General features: G+C 36.3%; 1 protein-coding gene and 1 long non-coding RNA gene across 6 annotated transcripts in view; one reads left to right on the top strand and one right to left on the bottom strand.

Annotated features, from left to right (window-relative positions):
- The window catches only part of COL24A1 (collagen type XXIV alpha 1 chain), a 405325-nt gene that overhangs the window by 380205 nt on the left and 3228 nt on the right, over nt 1-21892 (top strand). For 4 of the 5 annotated variants that reach the window (XM_040470844.1, XM_040470848.1, XM_040470846.1 and 1 more), the window contains 4 exons: nt 10527-10592; nt 11229-11397; nt 17393-17502; nt 20204-20419. In XM_040470844.1, the coding sequence (XP_040326778.1) occupies nt 10527-10592; nt 11229-11397; nt 17393-17502; nt 20204-20419 (561 nt within the window). The remainder of the gene's footprint in view (nt 1-10526; nt 10593-11228; nt 11398-17392; nt 17503-20203; nt 20420-21892) is intronic. The other variant, XM_040470847.1, reaches the window with a different exon arrangement.
- Nucleotides 16323-21892, bottom strand: part of LOC121027411 (uncharacterized) — a 25836-nt gene continuing 20266 nt past the window's right edge. Inside the window, exon 3 of the long non-coding RNA XR_005788728.1 lies at nt 16323-16612. This is a non-coding gene — a long non-coding RNA (uncharacterized LOC121027411). The remainder of the gene's footprint in view (nt 16613-21892) is intronic.

Raw genomic sequence — 21892 nt, 5'->3', positions numbered from 1 at the left:
CTTTGGATTCTGTGTCTCCCTCTCTCTCTCTGCCCCTCCCCTGCTCACACTCTGTCTCTGTCTCTCAAAAATGAATAAATGTTTAAATTTTTTTTTTAAATAACACTTCTCCTCAAAATACTAGAGTGCTCAGATTGGATCTACATTTTATTCAAATAAGTTGGGAAAGAATTGTGAAGATTTCATTCCCCCAGGGTATAATGAATCCTAGTTCTCCTCATTAGTGCCAACAATCTGATTGCTTCCTATTGTCTGTCTTCTATTTTATGTGCATGTTTTTATAACTTTAAGTGATGTTCATGTGAGAATGTGTTCTCTCTAACAAGAGTACATGGAGGGAGCTACTGCTTTTGGATTCCTTCACTGCACCTAATGAGAGTTTTACACTCAGATGTGGGTACTTAGATGTTGCTGAATGACTTTCCCAGCAGATCCTCATAATAGTCTCTCTGGGCCTGCCCTCACTAAAGACTATCCTTGGGAAAACATCCATAAATTCAACAAATTGAATGCCTACTATGTGCCAGGCATGAGCTAGGCTTTAGGAATACATTAGAAATTATACAAATATGTGTATTGCCAAGAAATTTCATGGGTGGCCAAGTTTTATGACATTTCTTTTCTCTAATGCCTGTTGGGTGGGGGGAAAGCCTTTTTCATTGAGTTCACATTTAATTTTTTTTAATATATTTATTTAAATTCAAGTTAATTAACATACAAGTGTAGTATTGGTTTCAGGAGTAGAACCCAGTGATTCATCATAACGCCCAGTGGGCATCTCAACAAATGCCCTCCTTAATGCCCATCACCTATTTAGTCCATCCCCCCACCCGTCTCCCCTCCAGTAACCCTCAGTTTGTTCTCTGTATTTAAGAATCTTAATGGTGTGCCTCCCTGTCTTATCTTAGTTTTTATCTTATTTTTCCTTCCCTTCCCCTATGAGTTGGCATTTAAAGTTGCTGGTACCTTAGTATGCATCAAATACCATACTTTACACTATTAATCTACTAAAAATCACTGTATTTGTCACTGCCACACTCAGAGAAAATAAAAAATGGTCATCTCACTTAAGAATGTCCTGCAGTTTGGGGTGCCTGGGGGCTCAGTCAGTTAAGTGTCCAACTTTGGTTCAGGTCATGATCTCATAGTGGGTTCGAGCCTTGTGTCAGGTTCTCTGCTGTCAGCACAGAGCCTGCTTTGGAGCCTCTGTCCCCCTGTCTCTCTGCCCTTCCCCCACTTGTACTCTCTCTCTCTCTCTCAAAAATAAATAAACTTTTCAAAAATAATTTTAAAAAAGAATACCCTTTAGTTTATTCATCTAATTTCTCTGTTGATGAGTGTTTATTTCCAGTCTTTTGCTAATACCACCAGTACAAATGTCCTGTCCATATGCATACCATTTTGCAGCATATCTATAGGACTAATTCCCAGCAGTAGGATGGTTAAGTGTAAAGGATAATGAGCATATTTATTTATTATTGTTAGTTTTGGTAAAATATACATAACATTTTAACCATTTTAAGTATACAGTTCAGTGGTATCCAGTACATTCACATTGGTTTTTGGGTTTTCTTTTTTTCCATTTTTAACATTTAAATTCAAGTCAGTCAACGTATAGTGTAGTATTGGTTCCAGGAGTAGAACCCAGTGATTCATCACTTTACATACAATACCCAGTGCCCACCCCAACAAGTGCCCTCCTTAATGCCCATCCCACCACCCACCTCCCCTCCAGCAACCTCCAGTCTGTTCTCTGTATTTAAGAGTCTCTTATGGTTTTCCTCCCTCTGATTTTATCTTATTTTTGCTTCCCTCCCACTATATTCATCTGTTGTGTTTCTTAAATTCCACATATGAGGAAATCATGTGATATTTGTCTTTCTCTACCTGACTTATTTCACTTAGCATAATTCACTCTAGTTCCATCCATGTTGTTGCAAATGGCAAGATTTCATTCTTTCTGATCACTGAGATTCTGATCACCAGAATATATATATATATATATGTATATATATACATATACATACATATAATATATATATGTATATATATATACATATACATACATATAATATATATATGTATATATATACATATACATACATATAATATATATACGTATACATACATATAATATATATATACATATACATATCATACATATATGTATATATATGTATATATTCATCAGTTGATGGACATTTGGACCTCACATTGTTGTACAACAATCTCCACCACCCATCCCCAGAACTTTTTTGCTCTTTCAAAACTGAAGCTCAGTATCCATTAAACAATAATTCCCAATTCCTCCCTTCCCCAGCACCTGGAAACTACCATTCTGTCTCTATTAATTTGACCACTCCAGGAACATATAAGTACATATTTGTGACATATAAGTGACAGTGTTTGTCCTTTTATTTTATTTTATTTTATTTTATTTTATTTTTATTAAAAAAAAATTTTTTTTTCAACGTTTATTTATTTTTGGGACAGAGAGAGACAGAGCATGAACGGGGGAGGGGCAGAGAGAGAGGGAGACACAGAATCGGAAACAGGCTCCAGGCTCTGAGCCATCAGCCCAGAGCCTGACGCGGGGCTCAAACTCACGGACTGCGAGATCGTGACCTGGCTGAAGTCAGACGCTTAACCGACTGCGCCACCCAGGCGCCCCGTGTTTGTCCTTTTATGACCAGCTTATTTCACTTAGCATAACGTCTACAGCGTTGCAGCATGTGTCTGACTTTCCTCTTTTAAGGCTGAATAATATTCCATTATATGTATACATGCCCCATTTGGTTTATCCAGGGAGATATTTGAATTGCTTCTGCTTTTTAGTTATTGTGAATAATGCTGCTATGAACATAGGTGTACAGTATCTGCTTGAGTCTTTCAATTCATTTTGGTATACACCCACGAATGACATTGCTGGATCATATACTAATACCATGTTTAATTTTTTGAGGTACTCTATGCTGTATTTTACAGCAGCTGCATCCTTTCACATTCCCATCAGCACTGCATAGGGTTCCAAATTCTCTACATCCTCGCCAACACTTGTTATATTGTTTTATTTGTTGTTGTTGTTTTTATAACACCCATCCTAATGGGTGTGAAGTGGCACCTACTTGTGGTTTTTATTTGCATTGCCCCAATAATTAGTGAAGATGAGCATCTTTTAATGTGCTTATTGGCTTATATATCTTCTTTGGGAAAATGTCTATTCCAGTCCTTCGCCCATTTTTGAATTGGATTGCTTATTTGTTGTTGTTAGGTTGTAGGAATTCTTTATATATTCTGGATATTAATCCCTTATCCAATATATGATAGAAATATTTTCTCCTTTTGTTTGCCTTTTCACTCTGTTGATAGTGTTCTTTGTACAGAAGTTTTTAATTCTAGTGTAGTCCAATTTATCTATTTTTATTTTCTTGCCTTGCTTTTAGTGTCATATCCAAGAAGTCATTGCCAAATCCAATGTAATGAAGTTTTTCCCCTGTGCTTTCTAAGAGGTTTATTGGTTTAACTCTTATATTTAAGTCTTTGATTTATTTTGAGTTAATTTTTGTATATGATGTAAGATAAGGGTCTAACTTCATTCTCTTATATGTGGATATCAATTTTCCCAGCACTGTTTGTTGAAAACTGTTCTTTTCCAATTCAATGGTCTTGACGTCTTGATCAAAAATCATTTGACCATATATGTAAAGATTTACCTCTGGACTCTATTCTAGTCTATTGGTCTGTCTTTATGACAGTACCATACTGTTTTGATTACTGTAGCTTTGTAGTAAGTTTTGAAATTGAAATGTGAGGACTTCAACTCCGGTCTTTTTCAGGATTGTTTTGGCTGTGTGGAATCTATACTCATTTATATTTACCTGTATGGTTATGTTTAGCAGTGCTTTTTATTTCTTTATTTGGATTCAAGTTTCTGCCTAGTAATCTTTAATTTCAGGCTGAAATTATTATTTTTCTAGGGAAGTTTTGTTAGTGATGAATTCTCTTAGTTTTTATTTATCTGGGAATTTCTTAATTTTTCCTTTATTTCGGAAAGATAGTTTTATTTGAAATAGCACTCTTGGTTGATGGTCTTTTTCTTTCAGCACTCTGAATATGTTGTCCCACTGCCTTTTTACCTTTATGATTTTTTTATGAAAATTTAGCTGTTAATTTCATTGAGGACCTCTTGGGTATAATGAATCTTTTCTGTTTCTGCCTTCAAGATTCTCTCTGTCTTTATCTTTCAACAGTTTGATTATGATGTATCTGTGGAATTTCATTGATCTTCTTGGATGTGTAGATTAATGTTTCTCATCAAATTTTCATCCATTCCCTTTTTTAAATTGAGGTATAATTGACATATAACATTATATTAGTTTTAGGTGGTTCAGGTTCTCTCCATTTCTTATCTATTGTAAATAATGCTGCAGTGAACATAGGAAAGCATATATGTTTTCAAATCAGCATTTTTGTATTCTTCCGATAAATACCCAGAATTGGACTAGCTGGGTCATATGGTAATTCTATTTATTTGGGGGGGATCTCCATACTGTATTTTACAGTGGCTGTACCAATTTACATTCCCACCAACAGTTTACAAGAGCTTCCTTTTCTCCACATTCTCTCCAGCACTTGTTATTTGTTGTCTTTTGATAATAGCCATTCCAACAAGTATGAAATGATAGCTCATTGTGGTTTTGAGTTGCACTTCCCTTATGATTAATAATGTTGAACACCTTTTCATAAACCTGTTGGCCATTTCTATTTTTTCTTTGGAAAAATGTCAGTTCAGATCCTCTGCCCAATTTTTAATTGGATTGTTTTAGGGTTTTGTGATTGAGTTGTATATTTTGGATATTAACCACATATCCGATTATATGATTTGCAAATATTTTCTTCCATTCAGTAGGTTGCCTTTTCATTCTGCTGATTGTTTCTTTTGCTCTGCAGAAAATTCTTAGTTTGATGTGATCTCACTTGTTTACAATGCTTTTGTTGCCTTTGCTTTTGGTGTCAATCCAAAAAAAATTATCCAAAAAAAATATCCAAAAAAAATTATCCAAAAAAAATATCCAAAACTGGTATCAAAGAACTTACCACCTGTTTTCTTCTAAGAGTTTTACGGTTTCAGGTCTTACATTCAAGTCTTTATCCATTTTGAGTTAATTTTTGTGTCTGGTTAAGGTAGTGATCCAGTTTCATCCTATTGCATGTTCCTGTCAAGTTTTCCCAGTACCATTTATTGAAGAGACTGTCCCTACTTCATTGTATATTTTTGGCTCCTTTGTTGTAAATTAATTGGCCACATATCCATGGATTTATTTCTGGGTTCTCTATTCTGTTCCTTTGGTCTGTGTGTCAGTCTTAATACCAGTACCATACTGTTTTGATTACTATGGCTTTTACTACTAGCTTGAAATTAGGGAGCAAGATGCCTCCATCTTTGTTCTTCTTCTTAGGATGTCTTTGACTATTCAAGGTCTTCCTAAAAATTTTAGAATTGTTTGTTCTATTTCTGTGAAAAGTGCCACTGAAATTTTGATAAGGGATTGCATGACTCTGTAGATTACTTTGGGTAATATGGACGTTTTAACAAAAAACAAAACAAAATATTAATTCTTTTGATCCATAACCATAGAATATCTTTCCATTTGTTTCTTCTTGTTTAATTTCTCTCATCACTGTCTTACAGCCATTATTATTTCTTGAAATATTCTTTCTGCCCCATTTTCTCTTCCTCTTCTGAGGCTCCCATTATGCACATGTTAGTATTTTTGTTGGTGTTCCATAGGTTTCAGAGCCTCTGTTCATTTTCTTCACTGTTTTATCTGTATACTCTTCTGATTGGAAAATTTCAATAAACGTATCTTCAAGTTCACTGATTCTTCTGTCTACTGAAATCTACCCTTGAGCCTTTCTAGTAAATTTTCATTTCATTTTTTGTACCTTTCAACTGCAGAATTTCTATTTGGTTCTTTTCTGTAATTTCCTTTTTTTTTGTAATTGATATTCTTTATTTGTAAGACATCTTTTTCATACTTTTGTTTAGTTCTATAGACATTGTTTCCTTTAGTTGTTTTTTTTTAACGTATCTACCATAGCTTTAAAAAGTCTTTGTCTACTAAGTACAACATCTAGGCTTCTTCAGGGACAGCTCCTATTGACTGATTACCTGTTTGCTTGCTTATGGGCCATACTTTAATGTTTCTTTGCATGTCTTGTAATTTTTTTGTCAAAGACTGTACATTGTAAATAAAGTAATGAGGCATTTTTGGAAATAAAATTGTTCCCCTCAACCCTGGGTTTATTTTTGTTGTTATTTGTTGTTGTATGTTATTTTGTTTACTGACTTTTCTGAATTTTGTAAAGTCTCTATGCTTTGACATGTGTGACCACTTAAGTCTCTACTCAGCTTAGTGGTCAGCTAACAAGTGGAGAGAGATTTCCTTAAATGGCAGAACCAGTAAGTCTCCCAGTTTTTAACAAATGTCTCTGTGTATGTTGGAGCACCCCTTCATTGCTCTGCCAGGTGATTAAAAACTATGCCTTAGCTTTAACTTCCTGATTTCACAGAGACTGAAAGCCAGAGGAAAGAGCTTAGGGCCTTCTCAGATATTTTCTAAGCATATGCACAATGCTACAAATGTACATGGACTTCTAGATTTCCAGAAATATGTCAAAGCTTTTCAGATTTCCTGTGGGGATACATCATTCCCTACCTTTCTCTTGTAAGCTTTTTGTTAGCTTGTTGCTTGCCCCAACTGTTTTCCAGTGCTCCAGACAGCCACAAAGTTAAACAATTCCCTCTAAATGCTTTTGAAAAACACTCTTAGGGAAAAGGTATTTTGCACTGGATGAGCTGCGAGTCAGGTAAAATAAAGACAGCCTTGCAAATGGTGTCTTCTAGGTAACTACCAGGCAGGTCAAATAATAATAATTCACTGGAAATGATGCTTTAGAGCAACTCCAACCCCATTCTGCTCCCCCCATGACTTCCTGGCTTCTTGTTTTTACTGTAATTATGGGTTGGTATTTTTAGGGCTACCACAAAGCTGAAAAGAAAGACATGGGAATAGGGCAAATTAAAGTTCCATGAAGCTCACTGCCCTTACCAAGATTCAGATATTTTTCTTAAATAAATGCCCCCCAGATTGCTGCAAGCATTTTGTTAATTTCCATAGTCCTGAAAAACTTCATTCTGACATTTTTTCCAGTTTTCTCATTGCTTTTATAGGGGAGAAAATTCTGGGAGGTCATTACTCCACTGTTTCTGCTGTCTCCTAAATCTCCAATCTTGAGTATACAACTTTTTAGTAATCTCTAGAAGAAAATAGAAGAACATATAGAAAAACACTTCTGCTGCATACTGAAGAGGATAGTATTTACCTCAAGGAAAAGCACTTATGCAATTGTCTCAGTTACAAACTGAACTGGCTGCTCTTTTCATAGAACACCATATTTACTAGATAGACTAACAATATTATACACTCATGAGTATTCAGCAGATATTTTCTTTTTTTTATTAATTTTTTTAATGTTTATTCATTTTTGAGCGAGAGAGACAGAGCACAAGCATGGGTGGGGGCAGAGAGAGAGGGAGACACAGAATCCGAAGCAGGCTCCAGGCTCTGATCTGTCAGCACAGAGCCTGACGTGGGGCTAGAACTCACGAACCATGAGATGACGACCTGAGCCAAAGTCAGACGCTCAACAGACTGAGCCACCCAGGCGCCCCTCCACAGATATTTTCTTAAACATGAATGAATCAAGCCTCTCATTTCAAGGAAACTATTGACAGAAGTCGATGCCAATGATAAGTCTCAAACTTTCAAGCAAAAATAAAAATTGGGGAAAACTTCTGTCTACCACTATGTGTTTGACAGCTTCCCAGTACTTCCACTTTTCTGAGATTGGTGATGGTGTTAATAAATGTAACTGTGTGATATTAATAATGAAATGTGTCCAAATTTGGAAGATCTGCATAATTCCATGACCCATTATTTTCTTTCTTTTTTTTTTTATTTTTTTAATGTTTATTTTTGAGAGAGAGAGAGAGCACGTGCGCATGGGGGAGGGGTAGAGAGAGAGGGAGACGCAGAACCTGAAGCAGGCTCCATGTTGTGAGTTATCAGCACAGAGCCTGTCGAGGGGCCCAAACCCATGAACCCATGAGATCATGACCTGAGCTGAAGTCGGCGCCCAACCAGCTGAGCCACCCAGGCACCCTGATGAACCATTATTTTCTAAATAATCAATGGGCAATGTTAACAGTATCATGGGTAGATAAAAGAGTCTTTCACAGTTCAAGTTAGACCAATAGATTTTAATATAAAAAAGCACAAAAAGTTCATAGACTTGATTTCAGATTTCAAATTTCAACTAACCCTTAAGAAATTATCATTTGTCAAGTTTGGTATAGTATCAAAGAATATCCACAATTATCCAAAAAGATTACTAAAATAATCCTATTTCCAACTGCATGTCTCTGCAGGGCCAGATTTTCTTCATATATTTCAACTAAAATAACATATCATAACAGATTGAATACTGAAGGAAATAAGACAATCTAGCTATCTTCTATCAATCCAGACATTAAAGATAATGTACGAATATATAAAACAATGCCATTCTTCTCAGATTTTTTTGTTTTGGAAAATACAATTGTTTTACTTTAAAATATTTGTATTAACATATAATGGGTTGGGGTGTGGCTCAGTCGGTTAAGCTCCCACTCTTGATCTCAGCTCAGGTCATGATCTCATGACTCTGCACTGACAGAGCAGAGCCTGCTTGGGATTCTCTCTCACTCTCTCTCTCTCTCTCTCTCTCTCTCTCTCTGTCCCTCCCCTGCCTGTGCTCACTGTCTCTCCAAATAAATAAATAAACTTAAAAAAATGTATAATGGGTTATTTTAAAGCAATAACACAAATTTGTGTTTTAATTTCTACTTTGGTAAATACCAAAAGTTATAACTCATGTAAATAAAAGTTTTTTAAGGCCCTTAATAATATTTAAAAGTGCAAAAAGTCCTAAACTGAAGAGTTTGAGAACTGCTTATGCTATGTGTTCTAAGATCAAAGCCCTAATAACAAACCACCTGGAAAATACAAGGATGGCTGTTATTTAGTACTTAATTCAATTGCCCATGTTTAGTGCAAATATTTTGGACATGCGACCCATGTCCAAAATCTTCTCATTCACACAGGCATGATATTTAATCCGACCCTTTTAGGCTGACCCTTTCTGCTTTTTGACTAGGTCATGCTTCTCTCTCTCATAGCTTTTGTGCAAGGCTGTTACTCTGCCTGGAAAGCTCTCTCACCCCCTCTCCTAACAATTCTTATTTATCTTCAGATCTCAGATCAAATGTCACTATCTCAAGGAAACCTTCCCTCATCTACTCCTTCCAAAGTTCTCATCCTCCAGATTTCATTGAAACCCCCTAATTTCTTTCATGGGTCCAAGCACTTCTTTTCTTTCATAGCACATATCACAATTTGTAATTGTGTGGTTTTAAGATTTGATTAGTGCCTTTCTCTCCCTTAAACTTCAGCTTCACAAGGGCAGTTTTCTTTTTAGCTTACCGTTTATCCTCAATATGTATCGCAGTGTTTGGCAGTATATATGCACAGAATGAGTCAATTATTTTCCAATATGAAAACCACATGTTGAGGCAAGGAAGAGTGCATTTTATTGATTGTCCCATCATTTTAAATAGTTTTTCAAATTACCAGCCTTGAGTTATGAGAGATCTGTTGAAAACAGTTTTTATTGTATGGCCCTCCAAGTAAAAAGATATCTTAGGAACACAATCATTCTGAAGGAAATCAGATTGCTTGATTTGTGTACACAGATGCCATTTCACAGAACTTTCTCCCAACTCAGGCTTCTTAGTCTCCAAGCTTTTTTAAAAAATAAAATACAAAAAGACTTTTACTAATGGTTATGCTGAGCCTTTCTCTAAAAATATCTTTTATTAAATGCAGGAGGAGATTGGATTCATGCTGTATTATTTCTTTTGGGACTAATGGTGCATTTTCCAACTTCAGAAATTGTTTTTAAGACCGCAGAAGTATCAGATTAAACGAATGTGGTGACTACCTCAGGACAGTAGTATTTTATTATATTTTCCTTCCAAGAATGTAACTGTTATAAATTACTACAGTTATTTATTCTTCACTTTACAATTTATTAACTGAGGGGGTCATATTTCATTCTTCTTCCATTTGAGTAACTTGTGTGTGTGTGTTTATGCAGCAGTGACAAATAGTTTTTCATTTGAGGGCTCTAGACTTTGGTCCTGTTTTAATTAGGAGACTTTCGAGATTTGGATGAAGGCAGCATATTGTCCTTCCAGTTATCCAGGCAAAATTTGCAGCATGTGTCTAACCATAAGAGTTACAAACCCCCTTCAGATAATAAGTCTAGTATACTTTAACAGCACTGCTTTCAGAATTTACAGCCCTTACTTTAGAGTACTCAGTGTTGATGTTCCTGCTAATCTCAAATGGTTTTGTTTTACACAGAAACAAATGGATATCAATGCTGCTATTCAAGCCTTGATTGAATCACATGCTGCCCTACAGATGGAGGTAATATATCTGGCTTTATTTACATTGGCACTCTCAATATACAAATTAAACTGAAAGTTTTTCAGAGTCCAAAATGTGGCTTTATCTCAAAGATTGTATTTAAAACAGATTGAACGTAATGAAACTACTTTTAAGGACAAAGTAAACATTTTTAATAAGCAGAAATATATGCATGGGTTTTTTTAAGGAAAACATTTTTAAAAGGTGTAATATCATTTAAGGAATTTTTAAACAACGAATTAGATATTGTAGAAGAAAATAGTTTGATGAAGTTAGCTATTTCTTAAAATGGGATCTATCACTGTTACTCATTTTTCTTGACTAAACTCTATTCAATGTATAATTTCTTAAAAAATAATATACTACAGTGGGCATAATAATTGTTAAGTTTTATGTTAGCTTGAAAACTAGGCTTTTGGAGTGAATTTAATCTCTTACTTAGGATCCAGTTTAATAAAATATACAATAGATGGCTATATTTGAATATAAACTGATCTTTACATCCTACTCCCAAGTGACCGCACACAACAAAGATACATTTTTCTTCTGCCTTGGTCCATGTTGATGATGAGGGTTCAATAATGCTGCTGGCTACTCTGGTTTTTTGCTAATATGATTCCTGTGATGACTTGGCAGAACTACCAAAATACTGAAGTGACTCTAATTGACTACGGTGCAGAGATATCCAAAACCCTGAACTACCTTAGCAATTTACTGCACAGCATCAAGAATCCTCTTGGCACACGAGATAACCCAGCACGAATCTGCAGAGATTTGCTTAACTGTGAACACAAAGTATCAGATGGTAAGTTCTTGGTTTTCTCAAACTCTGATGTCTAATTCCATCATTTCAGTGTGTCTGAGATTGATACTATATTCATTTTGAATCTTCATCGTTTTGATAAAACGCTTATAGGAAAGCATTTTAATGTTATCAAAAACCAAATACTCTTAGAGGGAGACATGATTCTGAAGCCAGAGTATCCCTTTCTGAGGGTTTACATTACAAATGTCTTCTTCTATGCATCCTAACTGATCCCCAACTTTTCATACTCCACTCTAATTATAGTACTTGCTTACACATCGTGTTTGGAACATATCATATTCATGATAACAATTAAAATATGGAGGACTGACCTCTGGGTTAATAGGAGTACCTGTCGGGTCCGCCAAAGGTGATAACATGAAAAAAATATACATGGGAGAGCCCCCATCAGCACATCTCCTAAAATTATGGCTTTTACACAAAATGGAATTTAAATGCATCACTATAGAGTCAGTGAGTAGGAAGATGGTTTGGTATTCTTGGAATTTTTTCATTCGTACACTGATAGCCCCAAATCCATTAACCAGAGGTACAAAAATGAATTTAGAATAGAACCATAAAGGAAAAGCTTTAAAGCAAGTAGAACAGTTCTATTTATCTAATGATAGATAAGGGAACCCTGTCTGCTGTAATATATCATTTAATTTTAATTTCTATTGGATCTGTAGTCAGCTGTACGATCAATATTAGTAGTTAAATTTTTTGCTAAAAACTTATATGTAGTGATGACACATATGCTGATTTGAAAAAAAAATGTTATGTTCTTCTATATGGTAACTAGTAGTCCATATTTTATTTAAATTATATATACACACATATACATCACATAACACACACACCCTTGTCCAAAAACATAAGCTTCCATTCTATAAGTGCAATGAAAATATTCATTTTATTTATATTAATAAAATGCTTAACTTCTACAGATATTTCCTGCCTTAAATTACTACAAAAACTAAACTAATATAGACAGTTACAGCTGCCTACAGTAATTCTGTTTGATTCTTTCTCATATTTGATGGCATAAACATGAAATTCTATCGAATTGAAAGTAACAAAGACATTTTAAGACATACAAATGACTGAAATCTAATTCAAGGTCTGCCTTCTTTGTAAGAAAAATAACTAAGTGGTATGGATTGCAAGGTATCAGAAAGGTTTTAATGCCCAACAATATTTTCATCACTAGGAGACAGCAAATGCTATAGAGAAACACAAAACAGCAGGGAAGGGGGATATGATAGAAAATGGAGTGGGGGTGAAGTTTTCGAGTACAGTAGTTAGATAAGGCATCTCTGAGAACATGACATTTGAGCCATATCAGAAGAAGGTAAAGGTACAAGCTATAGGAAATCTAGAGAAAGAGCTTTCCAGGCAGAAAGAACAAACGCAAATGCAAAGGCCCTGGGACTGGAGTATATGTAGTATGTTCTAGGATTAACAAAAAGGCCAGTGACCGGAAGAGGGTGCATAAGGGCAAGTGGTAGAAAATGAAGTCAGAAAGATATCCAAAAAACCAGATTATGTAAGATCTTACAGACTACTCAAAAGACTCCAGCTTTTATTCTGAATATGGTGGGAAGCCATTCAAAGTTTTGCAGCAAAGGAATGATAGGATTTGACTTAAATTTTTGAAATATTATTCTGGCTAATGTATTGCAAATATAATGAGGACAACAGTAAAAGAAACCATTGAGGAGGCCACTGAAAAAGATCCAGGTAAGAGATGACGGTAGGCTGGACTAGAATTAGTAGAATAAGTGATAAATGATCAAGTCTTTGGCTCTGCCTTAAGGTACAGCCAGCAGTTCTTGATGATAATTTGGATGTGGGTTATGAGAGAAATAGAATGATAGAGGATGACTCTAAGCTTTTTGACTAATGGATGGAAGTGTGGAGTTGCTGTAAGAGAGATGCAGAAGCAAGTTTTGGAGGAAAAATCAGGAGTTCGGTTTTAGATATATCTCATTTGAGATGTCTGTTCAGCATAAAGTAAGAATGTCAAGGAGGTTGGTGGCTATTAGAGAAAGGTTCTGGCTAGGGGTAAAAATTATGACGTCATTTGCATATCAATAGTATCTAATGCCCCTGGACTGCTTACAACTACCTAAAGACTAGGCGGAGAAAGAAAAGCTGAGGTAGCTGAGGTCTAAACCCTATGCCTTCGGGCTCTTCAATGTTTAGAGATCAGGGAAATGTGGAGAAACTAGCAAAGAAAACTGAGAAGAAGCTATCCCTGATAGGAGGAAAACTAGATGAACAGTAGTGAAGAAAATTTTGCCTGAGGAAGGGATCGACTGGGTTCCTGAGAAAGGCTACTGAATTTAGCAGCATGATGCTGTGTGAGCTTCACAAGAGCAGTTAAGAGGAATAGTAGTGGTTAAAACTTCATCAGATTTTAAGAGAAAATTATAGAGCCAGAGAGTTTCCATTTCCAGTAATGAAGGAGGTAATTCAAATTGCCAGGCTGAATATCTTTTAAAATTTGTTTTCAAGTTAAAAGCATCAAATAGCCAACAAAATAGTGAGGGAATTTTAAGCCAACATTTTGAAGGAGACAGCAAAGAAATGAACACAGTTAGAACTGCTTTTGCCCTGGGTGTGTTCTAAATACAGCTTTTGGTAGCTTCGTGGGGCTCGGGTCAAAAATTGATATCTGTGGCCCATCAAATGTGAGGATTTAGGTTTTCAAAGGGCTCCACTCTGAAAGTAAACATAAACTGGAAGAGACAAGACTATAGCCTAGCTTCATTCACATCATGAAGATAGCTCAGAGTCTTAAGCTTTGAACTTGGACTAAGATGATTCCAGACTGCTAGTACCCCCCATCCCATGTCTCACAGAAACAAAAGTCTTCTATAAAATATACCATCATCCTAGGGCTCAAATTATTTCCACAAATCATTTCTCAAAGGTAGTGCCCAGCACACAGTCAATATACTGAGGCATACCGGTTGATAAAACACCATGAATGAGAACTGGCAGAAACAGCAAGCAGAATTACACTCAAAAGAAAATTAAGAGAGGAAGAATTTGAAACTGAAGGTGTAATAGACAAGCCTTCCATAGGAACACAGTTGATTCACGATAATAAGAAGGAAGGCAGAATATATGTGTGCAAGCACAGATAGGTAAGGAGATGTGGTAGCTGGAGGTTCTGTAAGCTCCTTTCACATTGCCTCAGTTGCCTCAGTGACATTGAAAGGTTATCACTCAAGAGTAAAGGTGAAGGGATGGGTATAACAAAGGTGAGAGAAGAAGAGAAGGTTTCAAACAGTTAACTAGGAGAGCAACAGAGGGAACTAATTAGGGAAACATGGTGTTGTTGTCTGGCAGTCTTACAAACATGTGAATTTAAAGTGAGTCCAGTCCACCTAGTTGTATTTTTCTTCAGCCACATTTAGCTGTGCAGGTACAGGTGAAAATTGGACTTCTATGAGGTTGGGATTTCATAAGGCAAGCACAATGAATTGTGGCAGGGCAGGGATGTTATGGAAGTCTCCAAGGAAGTAATTTTAGTAAAGATCTGTGGGTTTTACTCGGGTAGGGAGGGAATCGAACACATGATTATGAGAAATCATGACAAAAATATTATCGATGGATTGTAGGTCCTGATAGGATGGAAGAATAATTGGAGTCAGGACAATAGAGAATGGGTTCAAAAGAGAAGAGGTGAAATAATGGCAGAATTCTAGTTTGTAGATAATGACAAAGGCTAGGGTGCAGCCTGGGGAAGTTGAGGGTTAAAGTGAATGGGGCAGTAGGGGGAGCAGGGGAAGGGTACGAGAACATTGGCAGAAGAGTTCAAGGAACTGAGAGGCCAGGGTATTGGAAGTGTCATCCGTGTCACCAAGAATTAGGTCATAAGTGTATTTTATGAAAGTAATAGCCATCCAATGATAAAATCTTCAAAGAAAGTGGCTTGCAAGAGGAAGGGGTAATGGATGATGTAATATAATGACAGTAGTTTTACCATGGAGTTGTTTTAGGAAAAATACAGGAAGAATGGTCCGGAGGTGGCAGTGAAGGGCAAGAAAGACACCTTCCCTACTCCAAACACAAAGATAATAGAGGCTGTGGCAGAACTTGAAAGAGCTGCAAGGGAAGTGCTGTGCCCATGGGAGAGCCAGTTTTGGGTTAGAACGTTTGGGCCCACAAAAGACATATTATGGTATGGTGCTTCATTTATAGCTCAACGTATCCTGAAAAAATTATGAAGTCTCTACCATTTCACCGTTGTACAGCATAGTACCTGAATTCAAAGCATTCTTCCCCATATAACAATGAGAGTTTGGTTGATGGAAAACTTTTTAGAAGGAACTTATTAATAAGCTCACATAGTAGAAGGAAACGGTTTCTTGGAAGACAAGAGAGAGTAGTGAAGATTATGTGTTTACGTCATTAGATAAGACTAGAAGCCTGCTCTAGAACCTGGTAAAAAAAATCCAGCACTAATTTCTACAACCTTTACAAAATGTCTGAAATTCTGAGGGAAAGATTAAAAAAGGGGGGGGAGGGGCAGAGGATAGGATTTCATTCACCCAATTCTTCCATATCTTAATAGATCAGTAGGTCTTCAAATGTCCCTGGACCAGAGTTAGATACTGTTGAAATGCAGGTTCTCAAGGCCTGCCTCAGACTTCATGAATCAGCAACTCTGTTGATGGGGTCCAGCTACCCCTGTTTTAACAGATGTTTCTAATGCCACTAAAATTTGAAAAACATTGCAACAGAGTCCCTACTTTTGGAGCCACCAATTCAGGAGGTATGCATTTTGAAAGATTAGTAGAGTTAGTAAAGAGTTGTTGAAGATGTTCTGGAAATCTAAAATAATGGACCAGAGGAAGCCCAGGTTGCAGGAGAGGAATCTTTGCAATAGGGTAAGAAAGACAAGGATTCCTCGCTACTGAAGAAATGACAAGTACTGTTTGATTGTCTTGCCTTTTTAATGCAAGAAAGCAGAGCTATCTCTCATTTAAAAATTCTTAGTCTTTGCTTTTAGAATAAGGTGCTCCTGCAATATTCTGAGCCCGTTACTCTGGAACTCAGATGCTAGATCAATCCTTCTTCAGCCTGAGAATTTCCTGTAGACTGACTTTCAAGACTCCTTTTGATTCTGCTGAGCAGTCAGTGAAGGCAAAGGTTGGCAGGTTTACACTCGGTACAGGGACTTCAGTTTTTCTCACTTGCAAATCTGATGAAGAAACCACAAAAAAGATAACCATTTAATTGTACCTTTTCTGTCTGAAAACAAAGAATGTTTTATTAATTTTATGCCAATATTCATAAAGGTAATATTTTACCTCAGGGAGATTGAAGTTGTTTCCATTTAACATACATGTACATGTATATAGTATGTATTTTTTTAAACTCTGTAATCACATAGAACAGACATATACACATATACCACATTAACTGCAACTTTTCTGTTAACTATGTAACTTTAGACGGTTCCTTTAAGCTGATGGTCTCATCTATAGAAAGCAGTAGGGGGGCCTGGATCACTCAGTTGGTTAAGTATCTGACTTTTGGTTGCAGCTCACGTCATGATCTCATGGTTCAGTTTGAGAATTTGAGCCCTGCATCAGGCTCAGCACTAATAGCACAGAGCCTGATCGGGATTCTCTCCCTCCCTCTCTCTGTTCCTCTCCTGCTTGTCTCTCTCTCAAGATAAATAAATAAACTTAAAAAAAAAGAGGCAATAAATTCAGCCATTATACCATTTTTTGTTAAAATTATAAAATGCCCTTAAGTTGATAGGCACGTGAAAAATACAGTATTTTTGGTATCAATTTTATATAATGCTTGCAGCTTTCATTCATTGACTAAATGTAAATATCTTTATAATCTTCTAAGTTTTTTTACAGTTAAGACTATAAAAATGTATATTTAAAGTAAGATAATTTGTAATGATGATTCAAATAGGTTTTAGTATGGCATTTAAGTATTTTTGTGTTTTACAATAAATTAATAGGAAAATACTGGATTGATCCAAATCTTGGATGCCCTTCAGATGCCATTGAGGTTTTCTGCAATTTCAGTGCTGGTGGTCAGACATGTTTATCTCCTGTTTCTGTAACAAAGGTATGTATTGAATTGTAGAACACATGCGAGTACTTGCCCAGTTTCAGGGAACATAACTTTTAAAATTCTGTAACCTTAAATAATTATGAATTTTATGAATGGAAGCAAGGTATCATTCTCTACCACATATAAGAAATTTTTTGTTTTTAAAAAGTAATTCTAGTGAATCTTGACATTTTGATGATGTCTTTTATGATTGACATATCTTGGCTTACTCTACTGATTATGCTTTTTAAATTTCCTTTTAAAAATGTGGAACATATGTTTTTATGCATACATATACATTAGAAAATCCCCAGTGTTTGTAATTAGTAATCAGTTACCTAAAGTTTTCTGAAAATGATATCATTAAAAGAGGAAGGTTGCCACAAAGCTTACTATTTTTGGTGATTTAGCGCAAAAGAACCTGCCTTAAATATCCATTGACTATTATTTAAAACTTCTTTCAAGTATAATAGAATGAATGAAAGTTAGTTTGGTATGATACTGGAGATTATAACAAGCACTTATAAAACCTAAAGCTTAGTTCTACACATAACAAATACTGAAGAAATCAAAACTGCATTTTTTTTTCTTTTTCTGGTTAAACCAGTTTGGTATTATTACCAAGACCTTATTTCTCATTGACAAAGAATGGATACACATGCCTGTTGTATGTTTGGTCCATTATAAAGAGGCAGCAAGTCCCTCCTCCTGTCTCCCTATCTGCCCCTCCCTCCCCTTCTCCCACCCTCTCATGCTCCCCCCCCCCCCAAAAAAAAAAAAAAAAAGAGGCAGCAAGTAAAATGTGAGGTCTATTAATCTCTACACTGCTTGTTGTTAGACTACCCTTTCCTAAAATATCCCTCTTCATTAACCGGGGTGTTTCACCAGTTCATCTCAGTAGGTGTTCACCGTTATTACTAACCTCAAAGCAGAGGAAGGAAAGATTCTTCCATTCCTAGGGAATCCATGTTCCTCTGATGAAGATCAGCCTGATAATCTTACTTGCAAAATATCTGCATGATCATACTCACTCCCCTGGATTTGGCCCAGAATGTTTATTTGGATTATCGCAGAAGGAAGATGGGGACTGGGAAGGGTGTGCAAAGGAGACAGGAGTAGCAAAGGAGCTGCGCCCCAATCCCTTCCTTGACTCAATCAGCTCTCCCCTCTCTCCTATCTGTAAACTCGACCTGAGAAAGACTGGGCAGGTAGTGGAAAGAATGGTAAACTTGGAATCAGGGACCTGGGTTCTAGTTTCTATTCCTCTACTACCCTGGCAAATGGCACTCTGAGCCACCAAAGGGCCTACTCTGTGCCAGCACTGTGCTAGGTGACATGTGGCTCCTTAAATCCTTATAGCATCCCTGCCATGTCAGTGTTACACGCTACCTTACCAACAAAGAAACTAAGTCTTAGAAAGGTTAAATAGTTTACAAGCTTGTGACTCTCACCTGTAAAATAAAGGAAACTGAACTACTTAAACTCTAATGTTCCTTATGATGATCCTTCCATGTTTTCAGCCTCACTGACCTTCCTTTGCCTTTCTTCTCTGTTCCTTTTACTTTTTTGATTGTTGTTTTATTTTTTTCTTTCTCTGTTAGCTCATAACTGATATTTTTCTAATTTCATGTTTGGAAATTCATATAAATTCCTTGTAGAAACCATTTTTGTTCACTTATGTTATGACCATACCTCTGCTTGAATATTGCTAAAATAATAATAATGTCAAAAACTATAGAAAAATCTCTTGGGGCACCTGGGTGGCTCAATCGGTTGAGCGTCCGACTTCAGCTCAGGTCATGATCTCACAGTCTGTGAGTTCAAGCCCCGCATCGGGCTCTGTGCTGACAGCTCAGAGCCTGGGGCCTGCTTCAGATTCTGTGTCTCCCTCTCTCTCTGACCCTCCCCTGTTCATGCTCTGTCTCTCTCTTGTCTCTCAAAAATAAATTAAAAAAAAAAATTAAAGAAAGAAAAAAAGGAAAAATCTCTTTCCTTGCCGAAACCTGGGAAATATGCGATCAGACCTCCTTGCTCTAATTTTGCTCTATATTGTTGACTTTATTATTAATACTTGTTATGTATTCAGTCATTTCAATAAACATTTACTGAAGATTTGCTGTATGACTGTAACTGCGTTAGGGGCCGGCAACACAAAGAAGAAGATTCTATCCTGATCTTTAAAAGCTCTCATAGTTAAAATTACTCAACAAGTTATTATTGCAACTTCTAACTTATCTTTGGAAACTCCAAAAACGATCTGCAAGGAAAGTATACACAATTTCAGATTTTTGTGGAAAAAATTATTAGTCAACAACTAATTATTAATGCATTTTAGATAACATTATAAAAATTATAATTTTTTTTGTCACATCTAGTAGTCTAATGGTATGCTGAAGCCGGCTCATACAGACTCATCCAGAAAGAGTTATGTCTCTTTCCAACTCCATGTCCAGTGACACCACCATGATATCCTGAAATCAGGCATGGTAGGAGTGTTTACACCATGGAAATCAGAAAATGCTATAAATCAGGGATTCCCTGCTCCCCACCCCTGCAAAAGCCAGTGGTTCAGTCATACGCTGTTGACTGGCATTTAAATGCCAAGGAAAGTAGTTTTCTCAAGGCTGCATTCCAAGGACTTTCCTCAAATTCCCCCAAATTATAAGTTTATCAATTGCCACATCTTATAACCTGTATATTGTTTCTATGACATTAGTTGGAGTTTGGAGTTGGAAAAGTCCAGATGAACTTCCTTCACTTACTGAGCTCAGAAGCCACCCATATCATCACTATTCACTGTCTAAACACACCAGTGTGGACAAGTGCTCAGTCAAGTGGCTCAGGATTACCTATTGGCTTCAAGGGATGGAATGGCCAGATTTTTGAAGAAAACACTCTACTTGAACCTAAGGTGCTTTCAGATGACTGCAAGGTAAGGGATGGCACTTTTAGAATTGTTCAGTATAACTAACATTAAATTACAAGACCATAAAATTAAAATAATCAGAATAAGACTTTAATTGTAAACTGAAGATCCAGAAGGGTAGTAAGTTTTAATGTCCCCAATTTGTAATAAAAGTACATTTTTCAGAATCAAGCATTTGCTTATATCTCGTCAACTTTTGTCACACACATTGGTCATCCATGGATTTTTATATGCAATAGATGTTAATACATAGATTTAATTTTTGTTCCTCATCTTGAATAATTATATTACACCTAGATGGACAGAGCATATAAGTAGATTTCTTCCATATATTTTCACCACTGTGATTCCACATCTCATTATTTCATGGAAGACAGGTTATAGAGGCAAGTCAGTTGTATTTCATTTTGTCGGTTGCTACACCCGATACCAAATGTGGGCAGACTTGCAGATTGGCTGGCCCTACCAAATAATATTTGAATCATAGCCCATTTTTCCTATTAAAATTAAATAACAAATTTATGAAAAAATGTATAATTTTATGAAAAAATCTATAACAGCAGGTAGTGGCAAACTATAGTGCACAAACCAACTCCAGCTCACCACTAGTTTTTGTAAATAAATGTTATTGGAACACAGCCACATTTGTTCATTTACTTATTTTTTAATCTTTTTTTAATGTTTTTCATTTTTGAGAGAGAGAGAGAGAGAGAGAGAGAGAGAGAGAGAGAGAGAGAGAATGTGAGTGGGGGAGGGGCAGAGAGAGAAGGAGACACAGAATCTGAAGCAGGCTCCCGGCTCTGAGTTGTCAGCACAGAGCCTGATGCAGGGCTTGAACTCAGGACCACAAAATCATGACCTGAACCAGAGTTGGCTGTTCAACTGACTGAGCTACCCAGGCACCCCTGTTTATTTACTTATTATCTATGGCTGTTATCACACTATGATGGCAGAGTTAAATAAATGTGACAGATTGTATGGTGCACAAAACCTAAAACATTTATTACTAGCCCTTTACAGAAGAGTTTCCTGACCCTGTTATAGAGAATAATATCCACTTTATATACGTATCGTTAATGGCTTTAAGTAGCTCGGTTTCCTTTTCTTGTGTGCTAGTGATTTAACATCTCTTACCATTTCTAAGGGACTCTACTTTTTCACAACATTTTATTTTCAGACAAATAGGGCTTGAGTATTTGAAAAATGAGAGGCAAACATACAGCTCATCTCTATAAGCAGAGATCAACATTACCAACAATTTCATTTAACTTTTACAGTTTTTTTCCAGAAACTTTCAGTGACTCACTATCTCTGAAATACAATCCAAACTTATCAGGTCTTTGTTTAGCACTTAGGACAGTCAGGCCCCAACCTACATTTCTAGTGTGGGCTTTGATTGACTGTCAACCCAAAGCTAAGACCAAACCGACAGAAGAAGAAGAAGAAGAAGAAGAAGAAGAAGAAGAAGAAGAAGAAGAA

Source organism: Herpailurus yagouaroundi, unplaced genomic scaffold (assembly GCF_014898765.1).
Source record: "Herpailurus yagouaroundi ecotype Mexico unplaced genomic scaffold, PumYag 77, whole genome shotgun sequence".
Taxonomy (NCBI): Eukaryota; Metazoa; Chordata; class Mammalia; order Carnivora; family Felidae; genus Herpailurus; species Herpailurus yagouaroundi.
The sequence above is the reverse complement of the archived record's forward strand: the minus strand, read 5'-3'. Positions and strand labels throughout refer to the sequence as shown.